This window comes from Phoca vitulina, unplaced genomic scaffold (genome assembly GCF_004348235.1).
Source record: "Phoca vitulina isolate PV1807 unplaced genomic scaffold, GSC_HSeal_1.0 scaffold69, whole genome shotgun sequence".
NCBI classification, from domain to species: Eukaryota; Metazoa; Chordata; class Mammalia; order Carnivora; family Phocidae; genus Phoca; species Phoca vitulina.
In genome coordinates, this window is record NW_022589772.1 from 3,911,695 (window position 1) to 3,938,213 (window position 26,519).

General features: G+C 40.1%; 1 protein-coding gene across 17 annotated transcripts in view; it reads right to left on the bottom strand.

The window, feature by feature from the left end:
- The window catches only part of PAK3 (p21 (RAC1) activated kinase 3), a 249,900-nt gene that overhangs the window by 26,609 nt on the left and 196,772 nt on the right, over nt 1-26,519 (bottom strand). For all 17 annotated transcript variants that reach the window (XM_032392810.1, XM_032392808.1, XM_032392806.1 and 14 more), the window contains 5 exons: nt 25,892-26,023; nt 24,845-25,010; nt 16,648-16,711; nt 1,002-1,050; nt 511-623 (listed from right to left, as the gene is read on the bottom strand). In XM_032392810.1, the coding sequence (XP_032248701.1) occupies nt 511-623; nt 1,002-1,050; nt 16,648-16,711; nt 24,845-25,010; nt 25,892-26,023 (524 nt within the window). The remainder of the gene's footprint in view (nt 1-510; nt 624-1,001; nt 1,051-16,647; nt 16,712-24,844; nt 25,011-25,891; nt 26,024-26,519) is intronic.

Here is a 26,519-nt window from a genome sequence, read left to right on the forward strand (position 1 = left end):
TTTAAACGCCTATTTATAACCCACCACTAATACCACTGGTGAAAGAGACATTAATTACCTGGTCCAGGAAAAAGGTTTGAGATTAAAGTCTCAATTCCCTAGACCTCACTGTCAGTTAATCACAAAGCACCCATTAAAGCGGGGCTGGTGCAGCCAGCCTTCTTCACTCACAAACCCAGAGATTGTACCGGCTCCAAACACTTGGTGAAAGGTTTAAAACACCGCGACTCTCCCCTGTACGCAACAGTCTATTTCCTGCCAACACGGAGTCACGATCCTCAAAAGGAAATTACACAAACTGCTCATGCTTAGAAGCAGGACCATAAAATGTGTCTTCAAATGTTTGATGGGTGGGCAACGTTGAGCAATAGATGTGAGACTCCCTATTCTGTAGCCTTCGAGGAGTATTTGTAGGATGGTTGCTACACGACTAGATCCTAAATAAAATACTTTGCCAAGCCAATGACGTCGCATAAAGAAAGCCAGTACGTAATGAGAGAAAACACTTACCTATCTAAATAATTAACAATATTGGGGTTCTTATTTTCCCTCATGACCAGAATTTCATTAATAATTAATTCCTTTTTGGGCTGCTGTTGAAGGTTCATCTGCTTTATGGCCACCTGAAAGATAATGCAAGGATGAGTTACAGTCATTAAATACACACATCCATGGTTTTGTTTTTGTTTTTTTGTGTGTGTTTTTGTTTTGTTTTTTGTGCTTTTGTTGTTTTTTTTTGTGTGTGTATGTGTTTTTGGTTTTGTTTGTTTTTTTTTTTTGGTACACAGAGTAAGGCATAAACATTCTTTATCTTACTAGGCTCTTTCTCAGCACCGCAAACTCATGCCCTTTTCTTTGGTCAATCAGGAGGAAACCACCCACTTCTGAAACTTTGGACATCGATGGAATCGATTCCCACGTCAACCCAGTGCCACCCATTTTGTAAGGCCTAGCTGCCATCAAAGAAGAAGTAAAAATCAGGATCGAATGCGAGCACTCACCTCTTGTCCGGTGGCAATGTCTAGTGCTGTGTAAACAGTACCTGATGCCCTGTGAAGGTGAAAGTTATCAAATGAATAAGCAATCCAGGTGTTATCCATATACTTTATTTGAAATAAGGTGTAATTATTTTTAGGAGAGGGAAATCGGCAAACTTAAGATTCAAGGATGAAATAACGAAGGGACAACTGTTTTGTGTGGTGGTTACACCTGAGACAGTCTCAGTGTATCCCTTTTGGTGGGCTAGAAACTCCGGTCAGACTTTCTGCAGTAATGAACTGAGCAAAATAGCTTTGCTCCTTTTAGGAAACTCCTGGAATATTCTGAATACTCCTTGGATGTTGCAACAAACAACACTGCAGTCCTCTGACTAAACTGAAGTACCGTTTAGGAAAGATGTATCATCTCTTTTTTAGGCAACTGTATAAATCAATCTTTCCTTTTAGCATATGGACAGAGTGGCTTTTTTTCCCATAGATTTCTAATTCTTAAGAATATTTTCACCTAGGGGCGCCTGGGTGGCTCAGTCAGGGAAATGTCTGCCTTCGGCTCAGGTCATGATCCCAGGGTCCTGGGATCGAGCCCCGCATTGGGCTCCCTGCTCCGCGGGAAGCCTGCTTCTCCCGCTCCCATTCCCCCTGCTTGTGTTCCCTCTCTCGCTGTGTCTCTCTCTCTCAAAAAAAATTAAATAATCTAAAAAAAAGAATATTTTCACCTAACAAATCATTCACACTCGGTGCTGTACTTACCTATTGCCGTAGCTACATAAAGCAATGGACAACATGACTTCACTGTTTTTCTTTTTTTTCCTTTTTCTAAATTTCTCAGCAGCTTCTACTACGAGGTTTCCTTCCAGCCCACCATCCTTTAAAAATCTATTGTTGGTTAGGCCTTGGAAGTACTCACACTTCCATTCTAACTTCAATTATAGGGGTACTTTGCTTTGCAAATAGCAATTGTTTAGTGAGGCTGAAGTCACAGTAAGGTTCTGTGAAACACACATGCATTCTGAACTACCTCCCCACCTCTATCCCCAGGAAAAAGGAAAAGCCTCATCAATTTCATTGAAATGTTTGTGATGAATAAAGGAATAAGGATGGAGATCAGTCCTTGTGATTCACCAGACATTATAATGCTCCAATATTGCTATTTAAAATTTCTAGTAACTATTGTTTCTCCTTTGCTCTCCATTTATCCCTTGCTATTTTGTTTTCTCGGTCCCGGAATTCTTTTCTTTCTTTTTTGTTTTTTTAAAAGATTTATTTATTTTAGAGGGAGGAGCGGGCAGAGGGAGATAGAACCTCAAGCAGACTCCCCACTGAGCACAGAGCCCGATGTGGGACTCAATCCCACAACCCTGAGATCATGACCTAAGCTGAAACCAAGAGCTGGACGCTTAACTGACTGAGCCACTCAGGCATCCCTTGAATTTTCTTATGTCAGCTATTTCTTTGCCATACTTCTCCCTCCTTCTACTTGGATGAAGCAAAATATTTCTCACAAGCCTGGGAAGTTTACATTACCTCCTCCAAAGGAGTAAAATGAGTGGGGTAGTATGAGGAATATTTGACTACTAAAAGAGATCTGAGTTCTAATATTTGTCCTAACGTCAACAAGCTGTGTGACCTTGGGCCAGTCACTTCCCCTCTCTGGGCTTCAGTTCCTTTGACTCGGAAAATAGTAATCACAATAACAGTAAAAAATATGGAGCATGTTAGACACTGCACTAAGAACTTCATATAAATCACCTTATGTAATCCTTACCATATTTCTATAAGGAAACTGCTATTACCCCCACATTACCTATGAGGAACCTGAGGCTCAGAGAGGTTAAGTGACCTGCCCTACATTAAACAGTTTACAATCCAAGTCTGTCTGACTCTATGACCTGTAAAATACAGCAAATGGGCCACTTTATCTCTAAGGTTCTTTATTTTTTTAAATTTCTTTTTACATAAGCTCCACACCCAACATGGGGCTTGAACTCACAACCCCGAGATCCAGAGTCCCATGCTCCACCAACTGAGCCAGCCAGGCACCCCGATTTCTGAGGTTCTTTAATTCCATGATGTACAATCTACAAATTCTACTGCTCTCTTCGTTCTGTGTAGGTATTTAAATATCCATTGGAAGTAGACAAAAAAAAAAAAAAAAATCACCCTTACTCTATGGGTGCCACCTAAAGCAGGACTTTCAAGTTTCAGAAATTCCTCAGGGTGGAAGTTTATGTTAAACAAATCAGCCTCCCAATTTTGTATGTTCGAGATTCTGGGTTCAGAGCATGCGGTTGGTGCTCATTAAGTATTTTTTGTGTGTGTGCTCATTAAGTATTTGCTGAACAAATAAATTAATAAAAGTCTTTTCAAGCAAACATGCGGTTGCAGTAAAACCTTTCCTTTCTGTGAAGGAAACGTGTCTTCTTCTGCTTAAATCAACATAAAACACTTCCCACGTGGAATAAGCTATCAGACATTCCTGATTTCAGGGGCCAGCCTGTGATTGGTCCTTCTGAACTCAGGATCCCTGGGCTCAAAGGAACAAATCACCTGGACCCCGCGTGTGTTTCGGCTGCAGGAGCTCTGAGATTCATAACTGCTTTATCCTATTATCATCTGTTGCTGTTACTGGTTTCACAGTAGAGAATGCCTGATTACTAGGTGTTGGCCCTTCCCAATCTCTCAGTCAAAACATCCTTGCTCGTGCCTGTCCCTCTTTTCTAAAAAGGCCAAAAGCCAGAGGGGACCCTACTAGACCACCTTTTAGAGGTTCCACATCCTTTTCCTCCCTAGTGGGTTTGCCTTTTTCTTTCAGTTTGGAACGCCTTTATCTGATGAGAACATATATAAAAACCCTCCATATAAAATGGGAACTGTTCCAGTTAAAGCTAGGAAGGGAGGCCCAAAATTTCTGCCCCGGTGGCCTCCCCCTTATTCACCACGCTGTCCCCAACCTCCAATCCCATTTGCACTGTCCCGGGGACTAAAATTGTGATTGACTTGGAGTGCAAAGGGGATTAGTGTTTATCATCTCCAGAGATTTACCTTTCAAATCCTTGGGTTTATGGCCCCCAACCTCCCTCAACATTTCATTGTCTTAAATTGCTAACGTCCTTACCCTGGAATCCCAATATCCTGGGTTTTGTGGCATTCTGTGGTATAGAATTGCCACAAATCCCTACTCCACAGAGGTTTAAAGGCCCTGAAACTCTAGTAGAACATCAGTTATTAACTCAAAAATTAGCTTTTCTCCTCACTCTCCCTTCTCCTACCTTATCACATATATGTAATTGTCTAGTGGGAGCCATTTTCCCCTTCTTCAACCCTTGTTCCCAGCCTTAAAATGGCGATATCCTCCTCTACCCCACTTCCCATCCCCCACCCCTTCCACCCCCACCAAACAGGTTGGCCACTTGGAATTCACCACTCTGACCAACAAATTATTGGTTGGCCCAACTTCTAGCCTTCACAGAATCCTCAACTCACATGCACAAACTTGGGTACTAACCTGCAGAGTGCCCTGTCTCCAATTCCATCTGGGCACCTCAAACGTTTCCCTGCACACACATCTGACGCCTTCCCATATTCTAGCAATTTAAGACTCTGCTGGTATAAATGTCAATGCTTCTCCTCTTATTCATTTACCAAAGCGCTCTCTTTGCCCACTGATAGGTTATGAACAGTAGTCCTCACCCCCATCTCCTCAAACCTTCCTGGGTTCAAATCCCACCAGTTCCTAGCTGTGTGTCCCTGGGTAAGTAATTTTACCTCTCTGTAGCTCAGGAATAAAGGATTAAATGTATACAGTGGTTAAAGCCAGTTAAAGCCAGGTATACACATTGCCAATATGTATGAGCAATAACAACCATCATCATTATCCACAGACTACAATTTTATTATTATTAGGTTGACTGTTCCCTAATACATGCATTAAGCTCCTAAACTGTAATCTGTGGCTCACTAGGAATCTCTTTTAAGCGTCTGGGAGTTTCCAAGATATTTGATTTCCAAATTCCTAACAGAAATTTTACATTTACCTATGGCAGAGCTAATCAAAATATCACATATACTTCTTTTTAGCCAGAATGATACCAACTTTTGATTACATTGCATAGCTCACTGATCAAAAGCTCTGAGCAGTGGTTAAACACTGTTTCCTTAACCGAGTCTGAGAAATAAGCTACTATTTAATAAATATAGCTTAATAGTTGTAATTACTCATAACCCGGAGTTCATAAAGACAAATAATTAAAAGGATCCTTGGTGGTGAAGCTGGGAAGCAACCTCCTTGTAATAAGTGAAGCACAGTAGTGTCTACTAAAGAAATGATCTTTGAGCCAACAACATGTCACACTGATTCCCCAAAAACCGGGCCTTGTAACAGCCTGGGATATGTCTAAGTATCTCAATGGCTATCTTTACAAAATCAATCAATCACTTTAATGAAAAAAAAAAGTCAGTATCACTTTAGGACATAAAGTTGGCAGGAATCAAACTCACAAATGTGAAAGTTAAAACTCACAATTCTCTAGTAGATTGGGCTGGTATGCTAAAATGGTCAACGTTGTCGATCTGATTTTTATGCCATTTAATTATATTGATCTCTATTATCTCTCCATTCCAGTTATATTGAAGCCAGATTGCTGTGAGGGAGAACACTTGTTTACGATGGGGATTTTGTTTATTCCAGCCCTCAGTCACTCTGATGGTATAAAGAAATCATGCCTTATCAAGACTCCAAGGAAAATAGAGATCATCCAGTTTAACCTCATCACAGATGAGACATCTGAAGCCAAGAGAGCAGGGGGAATGTGCCCCAAGATGACACAGCTAGTAAGTAACAAAAGCCTCCTAATTTTGAGCAAAAGATATTTCAGCGAACCTACACTATGGTTCAAGAATATTAAACCCACAGATTGCTCAACTGTTGGGCCTCATCATCAATTACAGCATGATGAGTACTGCTGGGTTCTTGGCATCACATTAGATGCTTTATCAAGAATTTCTTTTTGACCTGGCCAAGCACTTAATACTCAAATGGAAACACTGGCATCTAGCCTAAAGTGTCTAGAAAGAAACAAACAATTCACTATTTCTCCCTTTTCCTCCCAAGATGAGTCCATTTAATTATCAGCAATCTTCATCAGGTTTTGATGTTTCCTGCTAAGAGCCAATGTCAAGCCACGATCATGAGTAGTTGCCAAGGCAGCAATGCAGTAAGACTTACAATTTCTATAAATCACTCCGATTTCAGCATCGAAGTGGATTACAGGAGGGAAAGAAAGGCAGGCAAGTCAGGCGAGGAGGAAGCTCAAAGGCTGAGAGAAAAGGGAAGTGGGCAAGAGGACCAGAGGGCTCAGTGAGGTCTAAAGGAAAGACTCGTGGTAATAAGAGTGAGGAAGCCAGAAGGATAGGGCGATAATCACATTTAAGGTTTTATAAGCATAAATCCAGTGCTAATGAGGTCACAGTTAGGGATTTAATCCACACTGAGGATGGCTGTGTTTTAGATCTACTCGTCCTTCTGCCGCTGCTGCTAGAAAAGGCTGTCTCGTTTATGGACATGCCTTCCTTTCTGTCTGCTCTCTGTAAATGGGTGAGCTCATTTACTGCTCGCCCTATGCAATGTGACAAATGAAGATACTGGAAGGGGACATGGGAAAGTAGCCTGTCCAGGGTTACACAGTTTGTCAGCAGCTGAACTCAAAACCGCGTGAGTCTGACTCCAAGGCCCATTGCACTTAACTACCGCTTCATGTTCTGTTACAGACCTTTAGCATTTTTACGTCAATGCTAAGTGCAAGCGTGGCACTTCCTAATGCCCACGTTTGTATCTACTGCACTATAAAGTGCCTCCCTAGAATATTGCCTCTCATTTCCTGCTTAACTTAGTCCACGTGCCCCTTGGTAAGGCATTTACTTTATCCCTGGACACGGTATGGTTGACTCCTTTGGCATAACCATTAGGAGCTGGCTCTTCTGTTTTCTGACTCAGTTAAGCTTGCTCACGTGGCCAAGAGTGGACTAGTTCTTAGGACTGGACTTTATGTTCTGCTGAGTATTTAAGATATGGTTACTACTTTGTAGGCCCTTATCTTGCTATATTAATGCACTTGACATAAAGACACCTGGATATCATATTGTCCAATACTACCGTGCCTCTATTCATCTTGTGGAGGCATATGCCCTCTGGGCTTCTGGAATGGTGATGAACAGTGTCCCCACTGCATGCAGTAACTCAGAGAGGGCCCCAGGGTTTCCTTTATGTAATCTGTCTCTTAAAAAATATATCACTAAATTTAAAAAATAAAATAAAATTACGTAAAAAGCATGTTCTTGAAGTACCAGGATGTGGTACTGTCTTTAATTACTGGGATGATAAATTGGAACACGGGATTTTCTGTTCTTTAGCTAGGGTGTGGCTTGCCCCAGGGCGTCTGCAGTCCTCTAATTTTAAAGAGAGCTGTAACACATTATGGGTGTGGGGCCAGGGAGCTCAGTGGGTTAGAGTCCAGTGATAATGAGGCCACTGTTCCAGGCCTTAATCCTTGGGAAAGGCCAGATAACTCAAGGACTCACTCCAACATGAAGTCTAAGCAGCTGTTTCACAGTGCGTGCCACTGGTCTCAAGAGGGCCTAGATAGGCAAGGGGGGCAGGCGGCTTAATACAAGCTCATTACTATGGCTGGAAAAAACAAAGTGCAAACTCCGCTAATGGTGGCTGATTGAGTGGCACCATCTTTCTTTGCAAGGGACGGCACATAACACAGTGCATTTAAGAGCATTAAGTAGAACAAAGCGCATCTTCCATGGCTCTATAAACATTGTTCTTCACAAATGCTAATGTATTTCCAATCTCCTTCATCACAAAGCCGGTTACAAAGCCCAGGCGACATCTATTTAGTGCCTTGTAGGAGTGCTCTACCTTGTATGGCCCAAAATAGTTCCGATGAGGAAGCAAATACTTTTGGGGTGGGTGGTCCCCCCCGAAGAATCACCACTGTAAGCACACTAGACACCACTTCTGCTCTTGCCCATAGTTTCCTGAACAAAGAGAAACGAGTCAGAGGTTTTATCCTCAGCACTTATCCCCGAGTTCCATGCTGTACACTGCTTTGTCGGGTTCTCCAAACAAGCTGTTATTCATCAAGTCCTTTAAGAAACAAGTTTCAAAACTATTCATCTTCAATATGGGAACTTCATGTCGGCGTAAGAAGAAGAGGGCTCCTCACTGAGTAGCCAAGAGAAGTCTGAAAAATACCTAACAGGATAGATTTACTTTCTGAAGCCTGAAAACAAACTAATTTAGAGGACAGGGACTGAAGGCTTACAAAAAAAACAAGTTTTGTCCGAAATTACGGATGGATTGATCGTATCATCATTCCATAGAATTATATGATTGGCAAAGATCCAGATGGTAGACAAAATGCCTTTGGCCAAACGTGTTATCTTTAAGTGCAGGAGGAAAACGATTTCAAGAAATGCTCCCATTGTCAATTTCTGTGACAAATTTAGCCATGCAGTTGGTCTAATCTATGAAGAGATGCGACATACATCGAAGGTATACTTGGGCATAATACAGACATGGACTATGCTGACCAACAGATCTTTCACGAGAGCCTTTTGTTTGCCATATAACTTCTTGTTAAGAGTTCCTTTCTTAAACATTTTCCCTTCTGAAAATCAGCGTGGTGATGAGTTTTTAGTATAATCCTAGAATCCCAAATAAATGAAGACGGCTGTGGCAGTGAGGCTGTGGGCAAACAGGCCCTCCCGAGCGTTGTTAGTGGGCAATGTCTAGTGGAACGACCTCTATGGAGGGCAACTTGGACATTAAAAATGCACATATCCTTTCATGTAGCAATTCCACTTTCCCGGGCAGTTTAACCTAATGAACAATTTGCATATGTATGAAGTGGCTTGTTTGTAAAGATCTCCACTGAAGCCTTGTTTATATGAGCAAAATATTGGAAACAAATGAAATGTCTATCAGTGGGGGCCTGATTAAATACATTATGGTCCATCCAAACAAACAAAAAAAAACCACCGCATCTGTTAAACACAATGAGGTACTGATATGGAATCATCTCTTCAGACAAAGGCAAAAAACAAAATAGATTTCTAGTATGTTACCACTCGTGTTAAAAATAGAGCCATGACACAGACACACAGACATACACACAAATACACAGAAATGTACCATTTGTGCCCAAATACAAGGTAAGGTATCCCCCCCCCCGCCAATTTCTTCCTCAGGAAAAAGGGGGAATTGCCTTATATTCAAATCCTTATAAAATCTCTCATGCAATATGGTAATTCTCCATATTCATTTATTTTTATCCATAAAGTACTGTTTGGGAAAGACACATTAGGTTGAAGTATTCTCAGTCAATGCCAGTTTTGGATGCTCATAGAGACTATCAGAATTGGAAAGGATGTAAATAATTTCTGAAGGTATGATCAGAATTGCAAGTGTTAGATGTCATAAACAAGCTTTTTAAAGGTCACTTTTGAAATTAATGTAGTGAAAAGGGCACCTGTTAGCTCAAGATATGATAGCGTGACTATCAAATACAACAGTGAATACAACTGATTGAAACATATTAAAAATATAAAGACCCATGAGCTTATAACAAGTTTTTTAATAAGAGAGAATGCTTCCTTCCCCTACTTAAAATAGAATCAAAACACCCCTCATTGGACACTTTAGGAAGTAACTTGGGTATCAACTCCTTACACTAAAATTGGCAATTATAAACTTAATGAATTTATCTTGATTTGCCTGTATGAACTATATTTCAGGGTGACCAAAGACCCTCAGCTGATGAGAGGTAAAGTTATTTTCAACAAAAGCATTGTAGTTAATAAAATGAGGAAGGTAATTTTTAGAAAAGGTAAGTTTTAGAAAATCACTATTTTGTAATGCCTAATTTAATAACTGATTTGGGCAATATAGTCATCAATAGATGAAAACATTAGATGAAAGGCTGATGAGGAAATTGGCATTGGAAGGGACAGGGAGTCCCCACTGAACCTTCTGATCAATCAGTTCAGCACTACACAACGGGTCAATCAGACACTGTGTGCCTTCTGATGTAATATGAAATACACAGCACTGACCTATGAAGAAATCTTGCCAAAAGTTGCACCTGAATCTTATTAAGCTTTTAGAACCAACTTCCATTTATAGGAAATACAGGGAATAGAGGAGCAACTTAAATGACATCAAATGAAACTAACAGACAAATCCAGAAAGTGGTACATTCTATAAGACAATGACTAGTTTCTTCAATAAGTCAATGGTAGTGGAAAAAGAAGGGGGACTGCTTTAGAGTACAGAGATTTAAGAGACATGACCGAATGCCATATGTTGATCTTCTTTGGATGCTGATTTGAAGGAATCAACTATAAAAACTGCATTTTTGAGACAACTGGGGAACTCTGATAATAGATGATATCAAGCCATTGCTGAATTTTGTAGGCCTTTTTATGGTATTGTGATATTAAAATATTGATCAATGTTGAACTGGGGCGATAAGAATATGCACATTTCTGTACTATTCTCTCTACTCTTGTATATGTTTGAAAATTTGTAATAGAAATTTTAAGTGATAGAGGAGAGAGTTATGTTGTGAAGATGTACATATACACCTACAAAACAGATTCAGAAAGCAATCATCTTAATGTTATAGGAATGGCTTAACTGCAACCAGAAATAAAATATCCTGGGGCAGAATAGTATGTGGATTCAAAAATATTATATCTAAAGATGGTAGATGAAATTCAGATGATGTACTTGGATAACTGCTGGGTGATTCAAAACGGGGCTCTAATGATTACAAAAACAATGACATTAAAGATGCATAGGAAGATTTTGAATTATACTCCTCATGAAACGTGAGAGTAGAAAAATCTCTCCCAATGCACACATTATATAATATGTGGTTTTAAATATATAAATTAGAGTGATTAACAAGTTAAATATCAGAAATAGACATTCACCATTTGTGTATCTAACAGTTTACATATTCAGATAAGTCAAAAACCTGTTTTAAAACTTACGTCGTGTGACCTTATATTCACGCATACGTGGTGTGTGCGTGCACGCGTGCCTGTGTGCGCAGAGAACCTATGGAAGTTTAACCTAAGGAACCAGTAAAAAATCCTTTCTGGAGCTTTCCTTTGTACAAGATAACAGGGAGGCTAAGGCACAAGGCTTGGAGGGACGTTTACTTTTCACTGTCTACTCCTGTGAACCTCCTGGTTACACCATGCCCAAGTATTACCTACTTTAAAAAAACTGAACAAATAAAAATTACAGTGCAGCTTGTATCTCTCACTTTGTTTCATGACACAGTCCCAACAGATCCTTTTTAGCATTATTTCCTGTTAAGTCCCCTGCCAAACGGGAGGTTTAACTGTCCATGAGACTGGTACCGCTGATTTCACTTGTCTGGTCTTTCTGATATGCATTCATCAAATAGTTGCTAAGGATTTCCTTTATGGCAGACACTGTTGCGGGCCCTAGGGATACCAAAGCGAATACAACCTAGAGTATGAAGCCAGTGTTCCTTTGGTTTCCTTCCAGCGAACCTGCCCATAATCCCCACGTGTTAAATCCTACACTTTCTCAAGTCACGATTCAAATGCACCCTTTTCTAAGGATCCTTCATCATACCCTCTCCCTGGCTATAAATGGTCCGTCCCTCTTCTCCGTCCCCATGGCTCTTTGTAATTATGTTATGCTACCTGCCCTATTCTGCTCTATCGAATAGTAACTGTGGGTGTCTTTCACCTCTATTGATACCCAGCATTTACTGAGCCCTTCGCTATGTGCCATGTTGTGCTGAGCACCTGAAATGCCTCCCCTCCTTCACTTCCCTCAACCTGATGAGGTATGTATCTTCTGCTTACTATGGATGAGAAAACAGACGCTCTAAGAAATTAATTAAAGTACATGCATTTGGGGGGGGTCCCCCGCTTATTTCTCGATACAACTTTCCTTCTCTCCCCGTTGGATGTTCCGAAAGGCAGTGAGCCCTAGGCTCACTGTGACTTTCAGAAGCTGGTTCTTAACTACGATTTTATGTTTTGTGCATTATACGTAGCAGGCACTCAGTCAAACTTCACCAAATGAAACAAGTCACTCCTTAAACTGGATCCAAACCATCTCCAGGTTGCATCCTCAAAAACATTTGTCTATTACAATGTTGAAGAGAGAGCAAACATGAAAGCGAAAGAGAAAAGGGGTCTGTTTTTCAGTGCATTCTCTTGTAAGAAAAGGTCTTAAAAACAAATTCACATATATTAATGAGAAATCTGTGAGGCCCGCTGCCGACGTTAGTAAACTCAGCCCTCTGCAATCACGTGGCTACCGCTCCTGCGAGAATTAGACAGGCTTTGCCAGGTTGATTTCTGACAAACTCATGTTGTTAATGATAATTTGGAGGATGCCAGGCCTTTTTACTTTCTTCCTTTCCTTTTTTTTAAACTTTACATACATCTGCTCAAAATATCTAGATTTGGTGGCCAATTATAGAAGTCTTTTCACAGAAATCTGGTGAAATAATGTCATTTTTAGCCTTCGACTCTCAGCTATGGCCTCAAATGATTAGACATGCAATTCTGAACTTGATTTATGGAAGATGGAGGCCAATTCTCTGGCCCCGGGCCTGAATGCTGGGATGGCAGAAACCCATACTGGAAAATTTTAGTTTTCCAAGTAGATGAGGGTGATTAATGGAGAGGTTCTTCTCAAATCCGGCTCCCAAGAGTAAGCTGCTGTGCTCCCTGAAGCTGAAAATGGAATACGGGGCCTGATTATTCCTAGCACCAAATGATTACAGACACAGGTTTGATTTTCACCATCATAATAGGTAAAGCAAAACAATAAAAAACATCCGGACTTAATGAAAAGAAAATACAAGCTCTATACACTGAAAGCAGAGGCGAGTTTGTCTAATTTAGGCCAGTAATTCATGGAAAAATCCATTGAGAGCAATTTAAGTAAAAGGAAAATTAATTTAAGTGGTTTTCATTTTTTGGTCTAGAGAGAAATCAATATTTTGCTCACTCACTTTAGAAATTAAGAACAGAGAGCAAAAATCTACTAAAAACACAAAACCAAAATTAGTAAATTAAATACAAGCTAAAATCACAGTAAATAAGTAGATTTCAGTTACTATATTATATCTTAAAAGCTCTTTAGACGTGCATCTTGATTTTATATTGCGACCATTTGGGTTGAGTGTGTGTGTGAAAATGGGCAGTGCAAGGTGAAGCCAACACGAATGAAAAAGACAGCCATGCAGCACACACAAGTACCCAAAAGATAAGGAATCAGATCAAGTTATTATGGGAAGAGATGAAGACACACCAAGACAGAGAAAGAGATAGGGAAATAGGGAAATAGGACAGAACGCGCAATACAGACAGGTATATACACATGAAAAGACAGGCCAGAGGTTTTAAAAGGAGAGCTAGAAAGACAAACATTTTCTTGTTTGTTTCACAAATATTTACTGAGGCAAAAACAGATCCAGAAAGATGGGAGAGGCAGACAGGAGAAGCTCTGTAGATCTTTGACCTTGGCCAAGTAAACTCTTGCTGTAGACTGAAATCGTACAAAATTGTTTCCTTTGTTTTTTGGAGGGAGGGGGCTACTAAGTAAAAAAGCCCCGTGCTAGATACCAAAGGAGACAAAGGGAGGAATAAAATAGACTCCCTACCCTCTAAGGACTTATTTAAAAGTTGAATTGGGCATATGAGTGAACTATCTACTGGTTTCAACATTCTTTAAAATGATGAACTAGCTGGGAATTTAAAACAGACCTTTCCACAGTGGCAGGCAGGATTTCTGCTTTGACTTTTCAATTTAGATTATAAAGGTTTTACAGAGTTATGGAGAAATACAGAACTTTCCTTTTGCACCTTCAGAGATCAGAGGCATAAATAACTAGGAGGGGAAATCTCTTTGGTATGCCAAGTTGCTTGGCGGCCTAATCTTTGTTCTTGGAGAAATCAGTCTTGCTTCATTACCTGGGTATCTGGGAGATATTTGAAACCATCTTTTACTTTTTTCTTTTTTAAATTCAATGCTATTTTTGGCTCAGTTGGGTCTTAGTGGGAAAGAACAATCAAAACAAAATTATAACATCTCCTACTTCCCACTCCCCAAGAAACAACTCCTGAAACAAACCTACTTTTTTGAAAAAATAAACAAATAGCTCCCATTTAGACCTACAACGAGAGTGGTGCTGCCCTTCAGAAATATAAGGTGAACTCTATTTTAAATTTGGGGGGAGCTATATTCTAAAAAGTTTAAAAGATAAAATTAATTTTAATAATACATCGTATTTAACACAATGCATGTAAAATACCACTTCAACATGTAACCAGTATATAATTTATTAATGAGATATTTTGCATCATTTTTTCCTCCTAAGTTTTTGAAATTGTGCATATTTTAGACTTGTAGCATATCTCAATTTGGACTAGCCCCACCGCAAGTGCTCAATGGTCACACGGTTACCATATTATATTGGACAGCTACGATCTGAAATGCTGCTTCTCTGTGGATTGTGTATCCCTTCCTATTATTAGCTCCACCAAAAACCCAACCAGAATACAATAAAATATAAAAGGCAACTTTTGCTTTCCAAGCTCCCTGAATACTGTGTTGTTTTAACTGGCCTTGGGGTGTTCACCTTTTGGGCATTAAGAAAGCGAGTTGAGGTGTATGTATGTGTATTCGGACTGGAGAAGGTATGGCTTCCTTACTTAAGTAAAACAACCAGTCCACCAGAAGTTAAGAAGGAAAATTCCAGGTGGGAAATAATGGCTACAGAAGCCAGCCCTGCCCTGCACTCAGGTGAGGGAGACTTGTCTCAATGTGTTCCTTGTACCCTAATGTATCCCTCTGTCAAGTGTTTACCACTATAGACTCTAAGTTCTTTGAGGGCCCACATCATTACCTATCTCTGTCTCTCCAGCCTTTAGAAAAGTACCTGGCACACAGTTGGCACTCAATAAATGTGTGATAAACAAATAAATTAATTTAAATACATACAGTTTCTCACATTTGCTTGCATCAGACACATTTCAAGTGCTCCATAACCACATGTGCCACTGGCTATCAAATAGACAACATCTCCATCATCACAGAAAGTTCTGTTTAGATAGCACCGGTCTAGAGCAATCGGCAGAAATACTATTTGACTGGTTAGGTGACAGGGGTCCCTAGGGACTAAAAACTCTTTTTTTTTCCCCCATGAGCAAGTAAGAATACCACTGATATCAAATGACAAAGAAAGAAGCAAAAGCACAAATATTTTAACCCCTAGAAAGTTCAAATGCAACAGCTTTATGGTTTCCACGGGAAGAAGAAACTTGGCCATCTATTTCTCCCTGAGTTTCTCCCTCCCTCTTCTGGTTTTCTTACCATAAGAAAGAAACCAGGCACATTCCCCACAAGTGCCCCAAGACCCTTACCCCCTGGCCAAAATATCTAATGAATGTTTTCCCTTATTTTGTGAGATAAGTCGGCAATTTCAAAAGAAACTTCAGTGCCAAAGCTAGTGGGAAAAAATAAATAAAATATAAAAATCATGAAAAATTGTCAAGCTTATGTACAACATACAATTTTCTGAACCTAAGAATCCAAGGAAAAACAGTGAAGTACCTGAAGAAGAAATTGTCCATTCCCTTATCTGAAAATAGACTCCATTGGCTGAAGGGCTAGCATAATTCCGTAGGGACATTAGCTGTATCCCTTCCTCTCAGCCAGGAGACCTCTGGGCTACCATCTTGGTTCCTGGCGTACAGTAGTTGATGCATCTAAATATTTGCCTCCTTCCCCACTCAAGGACGCCTCTTAAGAACACTTCCTTTGATTTTAAACAAAATGTTTCCCTGTTTCAAACATGGTAGCCCACTCTCAGTTTCACCCTGAGATCTGAGAAACATGCCTAATTACAGTTGACTTAGAGAACAGATGACTTCCACCTTTAGCTCTAGTGAATGATCCGGCCCTGTGGTTCCCTTGTCTTGCTGAGGATCAGGATTTTCGGAGGAATTTTCCCAAAGTTCAGATTCCTGGGCCCCACTCCAGACTTCTGAATCAGATCTCTGGCAGCCGGGCCTGGGGATCTTTATTCTTAGCAAGCACGCTAAGTGAAAATGATGTACTCCTTCTCACTTAGGGATTATTGATCTGTTTCCTCCTTACTTGAAGAGTCAACTCTGCCCCCCTCTGGACTATTAGGTAAGGACTTCCCCTGCCCCCACTCTGTCACTGTATAGTTTGACAATGAAACAGGATCTGAAGCCTAACATCCGTACAGATGTAGTGGGGACAGGGATAAAGGGGGTTTTCATACAAGTTAGAGGTTTCTATAACCCTACGGCTTTTCCAGAGAAATCAGTTTGAATCTTCTAACTATGTGGGATTCAAATATCCTTAAACAATTCGCCCTTGGCCCGACATTAGTGCAGATTCCAGCAGGATGTGTTGCTAGATTAATTAACAGTCAGCCTGTCAGCTAGAAAGCCCAATATTGAGAATGCAAAACATGAATATAACCCAGGCTGTTATTGAATCTGAATGTATATCTCTGGTGCTTATCTTTTGATATTTTAAGTAACAATCACTTACCCTTGGCCTATTTTTTCAAATCTTGTGTATTTTTTCTTTGGGTCACCAACACTCACAATGCTTCCTGAGTTTGGGGGCGGGGGGAGAGGAAGAGAGAGAGAGAGAGAGAGATTTAAATTAATTGGTTGATTTCCCTTTATTTAATACTAAAAATTACAATGCCAGAGTCAGTGACAAATAAAACATTAGAGCAATATTCCCATGGAATTTCTATAATTTATATGGCTAAAATACATTTTATTAAAGTAACAAACAGTACTATATTAATTAAAATAGTAGTAATAACCCATGCTTTTATATTCAAAATTGATGATCTTTGGGAAACAAAAATGATTGGACACAACTCAACATTTATAAAAAGTTCCCATAAAAGGACACTGTAGATCAGGAGATAAAAACATCTAAGAACTTGTATGAACTATTTAATAAAATCACTATCTTCTCTGAATTGGAGTGAAATTGAGCCCTACACTACATTCAGTTCTGCTGGACAAATATCTCTTGAGCCATTACTATGTACCCAGTACTGTGCTAAGGGTGATGGGGTCTAATAAAGAACAAAGCTGACTCATAAACAATGAGACTCATGCTTTCTGAAAACTACATCCCCAAACCCAGGACCCTACCTGCACTCCACACATTTTGTAACTTCATTGTAATATGATTTCCATACCATAAAGTTCACTCATTTAGAGGGTACAATTTATCAGTGCTCCCAAATATATGAAGCAAACACTGACAAGACTGAAGAGAGCGATCGACAGCAGCACAAATGATCGGAGACTTTAATTAATAGACTGAACAACCAGAGAGAAGATCAACAAGGAAATGGAGAATGTGAACAACACTATGGATCCATTGGAGCTAACACATTTATGGAACGCATCACCCAACAACTGAAGAATACACATTTTTCTCAAGTGCACATGGAACGTTCTCCAGGATAGACCACATGTTAGACAGCAAGACAGGCATTCGCAAGTTTTACAAGATTGAAATCATACAAACTGCCTTTTCTAATCATAATGGATACAAACTAAAAATCAATAACAGAAAGATGACTGGAAAATCCCAAGATATTTAAATAAGACGTGTGAAAGAAGATACCTCAAGAGAAATGTAAAAAGAGTTTGAACTAAATGAAAATTAAATACAACCTATCAAATTACGTGGGATGCAGCAAAAGCAGTGCCAAATAATTTTTAAAGAAAGAAAAAAAATTAGTGTACAATTCAATGGCTTTTCGTAAATTTTTTGAGTTGTGCAAATTTATTAAATTTCACCATGATCTCATTTTAGGATGTTTTGGTCACCCCAGAAAGAAACCCTGTACCTGTTTGCAGTCACTCTTCATCCACCCCTCCCCCTGGCTTCCCTACCCACCCTCAGGCAACGGCCAATCTACTTTGTGTTTCTATAGACTGTTCCAAACATTGTAGAGTAAGGTTATAAACCATGCAAGAAAAACATTAATTTATCATATTTGGCTCTGGGAAACAAATACTGGTTTTGTTATTTCAAAAGAGCAAATCCAGTACTCAGAGGATGAATACACCACTCAGAACAAACCTAAAAGAAGTGCCATTGACTCTTCAACGCAGTGCTCAAATAGGTGCAGAAAAATTCTGGGGCATAGCAGCATCATGGGAATACAGGTTTAGATTCTCAAGTGGACTACCTCAAAGGGAATCATTTATTTGGATGCCTCTGGCTCTCCTTTCTTTTTTTTTTTTAAGCAAACATATCAGTATCATTACCTTTGAGTCATATTTTACTATCATGGCCCCTGTTTCAAAGAAGTGTAGTGTCAGTAGGATAAGATTTACAGCATGAACTAATCAAGAGAAGGTCTGTAGATTCTACCTCCTAATGGTCACTGTTATTCATTCCCTCCTTTTCATGCCCATGGTCAGTGCCATTGTTCAGGCCCTTAACATCTCTTGTCCAAACAATTGCACTCGTCATTACCTACCCTCAACACTCTATCTTCTCTATCTTCCGCAATGCTTTTGGAATAGCGTAACCATGTAATTCACAAACCAAGACTGTCCTGGGTACATATTCAAGTTAAAATTTCTTAGTCTGGCATAGAGGGCTGTTTACCATCTAGCACCAACCAACTCCTACCTAACCAGACTAATCTCATATAATTCCTCTACTCTCCATCCCTCCTACTTTAAATCCTAGTAATGCTATCATTATCCAAGGCTTATGTCTTTGCAGATGCTCTCCCTTTCCCTTTCTTATCTAACCCATAAATTCCTATTTATTACTTAAACATTATCTCAAGTCATCCTACTTTATGAATTCTTCTCTGATTCCTCTAATGAGATTCTCATGTTTCTTCTTGAGGGCAGGAACCTTGTCTTTTCATCCCTGTAACTTCAGTGCGTAGAACAATGGCCATCACTGAACGGATATTTGTTGACCAAATGACTGAGGACAAGAAAGTATGTATTCAAGTGCTAAACTGTGTGCTACAAACAATACCTGGTGTTAACTCACACCTACCAGTAGATGGTATACCTTGAAAAAAAAAATAAATGTTTCAGTCCTGGACTGTTCATCAAGTTGTTAGATTTATTGTTGTTGGTGGGGGTGGTGGTTTGTTTTTTACAACTGAAGTCCATGTTTCAGTGAAATTAAATAAGACGTATACAATATGTGAGTTGTTAAAATTCTTTTTCTTTTCCATTTCCAATCTTAGTCCATGGAACTACCATCTGTCTACTCTTTAGCCCAAGTCAGAAATCTGGGAGTTAGCTCTGACTCATCCCTCACCTTCACTACCCCCATGCAGCTGTCCACCAAGTCCTGAGCCTGTATCTGCTTACCTCCTAGAGACCTTGTCAATCTGTCCCTTCCCCTTGTTCCTACTATTCTAGTTGGGCCCTCATTGTTTTTTGTCTGGGCTGTTCCAACAGCCTCCTCACTGTACTCCCAACGTCCAGCCTCTTCACACTCCAGTCCACGATCTACACCTGCCTCCGGCAGGATGCTCTAAGTGCAAACCCGAACAAGTGATTCCCTGGTTCAGGAGTCCTCCAAGCTCCCCTCCCTCCCCCCGACACCTACAGGGTAAAGCTCAAACTCCTTGGCATGGAGTGCAAGGCTCTTCATATCTGACTCTTGCTTCATTCTCCATCTCCTCTCCACCACTTCCCCACTCGACCCTCACTGCATTGACCATAACAAATTGCAGCTCATGATCAGCTCTTGCTTGACCGTTGAGCTTCCTCTCTTAAGACTCTGATCCCTCCACCTACCACCAATTTTATATTCAAGTGATATTGAGTAAGTTAGCATTCCCGGGTGTATACCTTCTATACTTGCTATTCTCCTGCCTGGAACATCCTTCTTAAATTTTCAAGTTCCTATTCATGCTTCAATTCAGCTTCGATGGTGCCTCTCCTAGAAAGCCTTCCCTGATTTTTTTGAATAAAGTTAATAATTCCCCTTCTCTATTCTACTGTACCTTCTCTCTCTCTTTCTGTCTCTCTTACCTTTGCACTTACTCTGCTTCTCTATACTTAATACACCATGTATCCATCTCTATATATTTGACATCCCCTTATAGACTATGTCTTAAAGACAAGAGTCAGGTCTCATTCATTTCTGTATCCTCAGCACCTCCTCAAACAATGTTGTGTGAGAAATACATTAGTTACTCAATAACTGTCTGTTGAATTGAACTCAAATAAAATTAGGCATTTCCTTTTGTAAATGCCCCATATTTTAAGACAGGGGCTGGAGAACATATTTTACTTGAGTTACATCTATAGAATGCCACCAATTTAACAATTTCTGAATTGCCACTTCACCTTTCAAATTGTATTATAGATTTCTACATCACTGAGAACTATCCCTATTCAAGTCAGCTATTAATGGATAAGGGCCTGGACCTTTTTCTTTCTTTCTTTCTTTCTTTTTTTTTTTGGTAATGAAATGACAATTTTAAAGTTACTTGAAACCATCATTTTATTAAGGAGTTTATAGTCTTCTAAGAAAGTTATACTATTAAGTTGCTGAGCAAACTCTTTTCCATAGACTGAGCAAAAGCAAATAAGCTTCAGCCCAAGCCACTTTCTGAATTATGATCAATTTCAATTGGCAGGGCTCAGTTAATGAGGTTTTATGATAGTAAATTACTCAACCTAATTTCCTTGGAATGCAGAGTTAAAAAAAAAAAACAAAAACAAACCTGGAAATAAATCCTTTCATGAGGATTACCAAAAGACAGCCATTTTGAGGAGCTCCTGCCTCTGGATTGAACTGCGGTTCAAATAAAATGGCGTCTCCACACCCACTACCCTTCACAGGAGAGTGTGTGCTGCCATCTACTGATGTGAGGCAAGTGCACAGGAGGTCTTGTTTACGATTCCCAATCACAAAACAAGCTTTTCAAGGGACCTCTTTCATCAGAACCATTGTAATCTGCTTTTATAAATTACACTAAGGAAAGGGGGAAAAAAAACCCCACTGTGACACAATAGGGGAAAAACAGTGACAAAGATCAGCAACTCAAAATCAAAAGGACAAAAAAAAAATAGCAACACCAAAACAATTTTCCTACCGGGGCAATTTCTTAAATAAGAAGCCAACTATTCATTTGAAAGTATAAGGATTTAAGAAATGACTAAATAGTAGTATTTGAAAATAGGGTTCATGATGTGGTTTCAGTAAAGCCTATCAGGGTATTTTCCTACATATTAAGCTAAGTTGAACTCCGACCATTAAAAAGATTATTCCTTTAGCATACTGAGGAGGTTTTGATTCCTGAGGGAAAAAAAAGCAACAATAATTCTCTAAATTAATATTAGTCCTATCCGAGGGGGAAATTAGAAGAGTTTTGAGTGAGGAATGCTGCAGAAGGGGAAAGACAAGAAGAGGAGGTGATGGTGGGGCCCAAGACAAATTTCCTGCCTTGTACCATTTTGCTGACAGCGCCTTTTGGAAATTTTCTCTAAAATGTAGGGGTTTCTTTATTTTCCAACAGATTCAAACAGACCACAATGAACAAGCCAGATCCAGGCTATCTGTCTGTGTAAAACTGAAAGATGATCTGTTTATTTCAACTATTAATGATCCCATGGTCTGGCCCCCACAATCAGCATCTGCGTGGAAGAGGGATAGCCTGGCAGCTCTGTAGTCTGGGCTGCCCACCTCACAGTAATTGGATCCCTGAGCCCAAAGAGGGCTGCCCTCCCCCCCTTCCCCATGCTTATGGTGGGATCCACTCTGGTATGGGCTGTAGGCTCTTCCTCAACTTCTCTGGCTCCCAGCCTCCTCTCCTTTGCCTCTCAGCACAGGCTCCTTTACTCCTTCCCTAAGCTCCAATGGGGACCTTGATTCTCTCAATGACTTCTGTATAAGGACCATACATCTTGGCTCATTTCTGGTTTCAAACATTCTGTCCCACTGGAAGACCCCCACTTTTTTATGTTGCAAAATACGGTGGCTCTCATTTGGCAAAAATAACACGATAAATTTATACTACTATTTATTGCTCTAGGTGTCTTACATACTTCACCTTGTTTAGTCCTTGCCAAATCCCTATCACATCGGTACTATTATTACCTCCATTTTTCAAATGAAGAAACTGAAATTCAGAGGAGTTGAGTGACTGGCCTAAGGACACACAGCTAGTCTGGGCCTGTGACTCAGACTCCTTTATGATTCATTCCAAAGCCTGGCCTCGTGTATGATCTTACTAAGGCTTTATACTCATGTAATAAAATGGTAATTACAATTTATTGAGCACCTACTGTGTACCAGGGACTGTGGCTGAGGTTTTTATATGCCCTATTCTCATTTAATTATTATTATGACATGAGGTTGGTACTATTAATATCTCCATATTTTTCTTTTTAGATGAGGAAAAAGAGGTCAAAGTTAAATAACTTGCCCAAAGTAACACAAGCAAGGGGCTTGTCATTTGAATGTAGGCCTTTCTGACTCCAGTACTTGTCCTCCTAGCCATAGGCTGAGTTACATAAAATCCATCCTATAGACAGAGTCCTGAAATGCAGTTATGATTCTTCTCCCTGATGCTCAGAGGGCTGAAATAAATCATCTGAAGTTATACAGCCAGGCCGTGGCAGAGAGAGAGGGCACACAGGGAGTGCATGCCCAGAGGTGAAGCAGGAAAGACCCATTTTGCAGACTCTGCAGTATAGCTCAGTCTGGACCCGCTTCATGAAAAGCATTCCCCCATTTTTCTATAGGTTCTCCCTGCTTTTTGAGGCTTACTTTCAGCCATCTGTAAAATGAGGATATTGAAATCCACCCCAAGGTATTATAATGAAAATTAAACCTTATGACGTATGTAAAGTGGCCAGCCCAGAGAGCGCTCAATAGATGTGAATTATTACTACTGTTATTATAGCGAATAGTAGGTATTAGCACCAGAGGAATATTTAATCACGTATAGTAAAGTCAGTTGGCTGAAGTCCCAGTGGTTCCAGTTCCAAACGCTCACTGCCAACCTTTGCATTTCCAAGTACCTCTAGCTCACAATGTCTCAACCTCAACACTGCCGACATTCGGGGCTGAGTAATTCTTTGTCACAGAGGGAAAGTAGGGGGGGTTGACCTTAGCATTGCAGAGATTCTAGAAACATCCCTAACCACTGGCCACTAGAGGCCAGTAGCGCTCCCTGTGCTGTGACTATAAACATGTCTCCACACATTGCCAAGTATTTCCTGGAGGGGAAGATGGCCCCACAACCATCTATGCAGTCTCCCTGTGGCCTCTAGCTGGAACTGCTCTCTTCTTTTCCTGAGGTCTTCGAGATGGAAATTTGCATGAAACCAGACGGCTTCCTAGTTTCTAATTATATCACGTTACTGAATCTTATCATCTAAATAAAATTGTAAAAGGTTCCTGATGGCAGGAAATTGTTTTTCTATGGTTTCCTCCAAAGATTCTTACATAGAACAGACAAGTAGGGACTCAGTCAAGGTACATTTTTTTTTTTGCTCTTTTTTTTTCATTCATTCACTCAAAAAGCATCAGTTAAGTGCCTTTATGAACCAAGCACTTTATTAGGAGCTGGACATATAGGAAAAGGAGACACAGTCCCTTCCCTTGAGGAGCTCACAAGTCTAAGTGAAAGAGGTAGGACTAGTATGGTGTGATTTGCTGCCATAAAGGCAGTAAAGAAGAGGAGCCCTTAACTCACACTGGGAGAGGCAAAGAAGGCTGTCCTGAGGAGGCAACTTTTGAGTTGGGTTTTGAAGGATGAATAGGAGTTAGTGAGATTGGGGGCACTGATTGAAGATAACTAGAAATGTGTTAGATGTTTCTATAGTATGAGTTTAATGACTATGCTTTACAGGCCTTTGGCTCTTTTGAGCAGACAATGTCCTTTTCTTAAATCTCCTTGATCCAGAAAGCTAATTGAAAGAGAATTGTTCCGTGAAACTGGAGTGAGTGTGTATGCACAAGCGTGTACACAATAATGACACTGGAGGAGGGAGTTTGCTAGCATTTGCTGGCCCTGCTCCCCTTTTCCACATAGAAATGCTCCTAAATTAAGGGAAAAGACTATATTACTGTGGCTGTTGGTTTTGATTGACTGCTTTGGGCTTTGAGGTTGACTTATCTATCATGATTGATCAGTTGGGAGACCTTGGGGGATAATCAAAAGATATGTCATCAGATTATTTTATTCCTTTCGGGAGCATTGTCTTAAAATAAAACTCGATGTTTAATTCATCGTGTCAAGTTTTCACCTTAATTGATTTTGTCAAGCGAAAATATTTAGTTTCTGTCAAATTTGGAGTGTGGGGGAAGGAGTGATCTGGAATACAGAGCAAGTTCCAACCTTTACATCTTTTGACTTCAGGGAGCCTGGAGTTTATGCAAGGAGGCCAAAACTTTGAAAGAATCAGTTCCCAGGGGCGCCTGGGTGGCTTAGTCATTAAGCGTCTGCCTTCGGCTCAGGTCACGATCCCGGGGTCCTGGGATCGAGCCCCTCATTGGGCTCCCTGCTCAGCGGGAAGCCTGCTTCACCCTCTCCCACTCCCCCTGCTTGTGTTCCTTCTCTCGCTGTCTCTCTCTGTGAAATAAATAAATAAAATCTTTAAAAAAAAAGAATCAGCTCCCATTTTACATGTTTTACGAGAGACCATCCCATGAAGTAATGATGGCTAAAAACAAACAAAACAAAACAAAACAAAACCCCCCCAAAACTCACTTAGCTTCTCTAGGATCTCCTCGTCCGTCATCTTGGATTTTTTCCTTTGCCGATCTGTGTTTCTATACAAAGTACTGGAGTTGGCGTTCTCAGCAGAAGGTGGTGTGACCTCTTTATTTGGTACTGCCGGTGAAGCAATGGATTCCAGCACAGAACGAGTGTAGATCTTAAAGATAAGAAAACAAGTTCTACGATAAAAACAGTAGGCCAAGTGAAGGGTATGAAGTCAAGATCCTGTCATGTCAATGAGGTTTTATTTTTTTTTTCATTAAGACAAAATTTTAGAGCAGTTTTTGGTTCACAGTCAAGTTGAGAGGAAGGTACAGATTTCCCATCTACCCCAATGCCCACACATCACAGCCTCCCCCATTGTCAACACTCCCCCGCCCAGAGTGGGACATTCATTACAACTGATGAACCTACATTGATGCGTCATAATCACCCAAAGTCCATAGTTTACATACTGTTCTCTCTTAGGGTATACATTCTATAGGTTTGGACAAATGTATAATGACATGTATCTGCCATGATGGCAATGGAGTTTTGTCACTACCCTAAAAATCCTCTGTGCTCTGCCTATCCATCGCTTCTCCACACCCCAACCCCTACCCCCGATAAGTTTTTAAAGTCAAGTGATTAATTAAATATTAAACAAGAACTTTAAGTTGCTTCAAATATACTGTCCTTGAAAGCTCTCGGGACTCTGTCTTCTGAGGTCCCCATACATGCTGTGCTAATTCTGGTCTTGGTGCCTCTGCTTAGGCACTTCTTCCTACTTGATTCACATGGATTTCCTTCTCTAATTTAACTTCTGCAGCGATCTTATAACTTAGCACTTATTTGTATGTCGTTTGATATCATTCTCTAATTGTCATGTACTATCTCGTATCCTCAAAGAGCAACCTCAACCAAGGTTGTACCTGATATTCTAGATCAGGGAACACAGTAAATACTCAATAGGTAGGAGCTGATTAACTAGATTCTGACTCTACAATGGTTCCAGAGGACATCTTTTGAATCATTTAGGAATAGTCATTTGCAACTTACTGATTTCGTATGCTCGGGTCTTGGCGCAATAACTGGGGGCGGCTCATTGTCATCTTCTTCTTCTTCCTCTTCTTCCTCTTCTTCTTCAGACACAGGTGGAGCCAAAGGAGGCTCTGATGCTGTTTTTGTACTCTTATGACAAAAACAAAGTTTAGAGACCAGGTATTAACTCCCCGTTGTTTTTCTTCAGAAATGAGAAAAGGGAAATGAAATATTTAATCACATAGGGATATGAAAAAAACCACACCTTTTACAAATGAGCAGAGCCATCTACAATTTGGTGACCAGGACTGCCCACATTCAGAGGTAAATTCAGGCCATGGTTTTAAACATCATGAAATTTTTTTTTTTAATCTTTTTATTTTCCACTGAGCTCAGAAGCAGTGAGCTATTCAATATTTGAAAGTTCAATGTTTTTTAAATCAATGAATAATATATTTTTAAAATGCTACTAGAGCCTTCAATCTGTACTGGGCAGATTGTCAATTTGCTGATTGATAGTCTGTCAACCAGAAAAGGGCTATTTTGTGCCTAAAGATCAGAGCATGCATATGGATATGGTAATAATACAGCTCTGCAAATACTCACTAAGTACAAGCAAGCCCATAAATGTTGCTTCCCTGTTCAG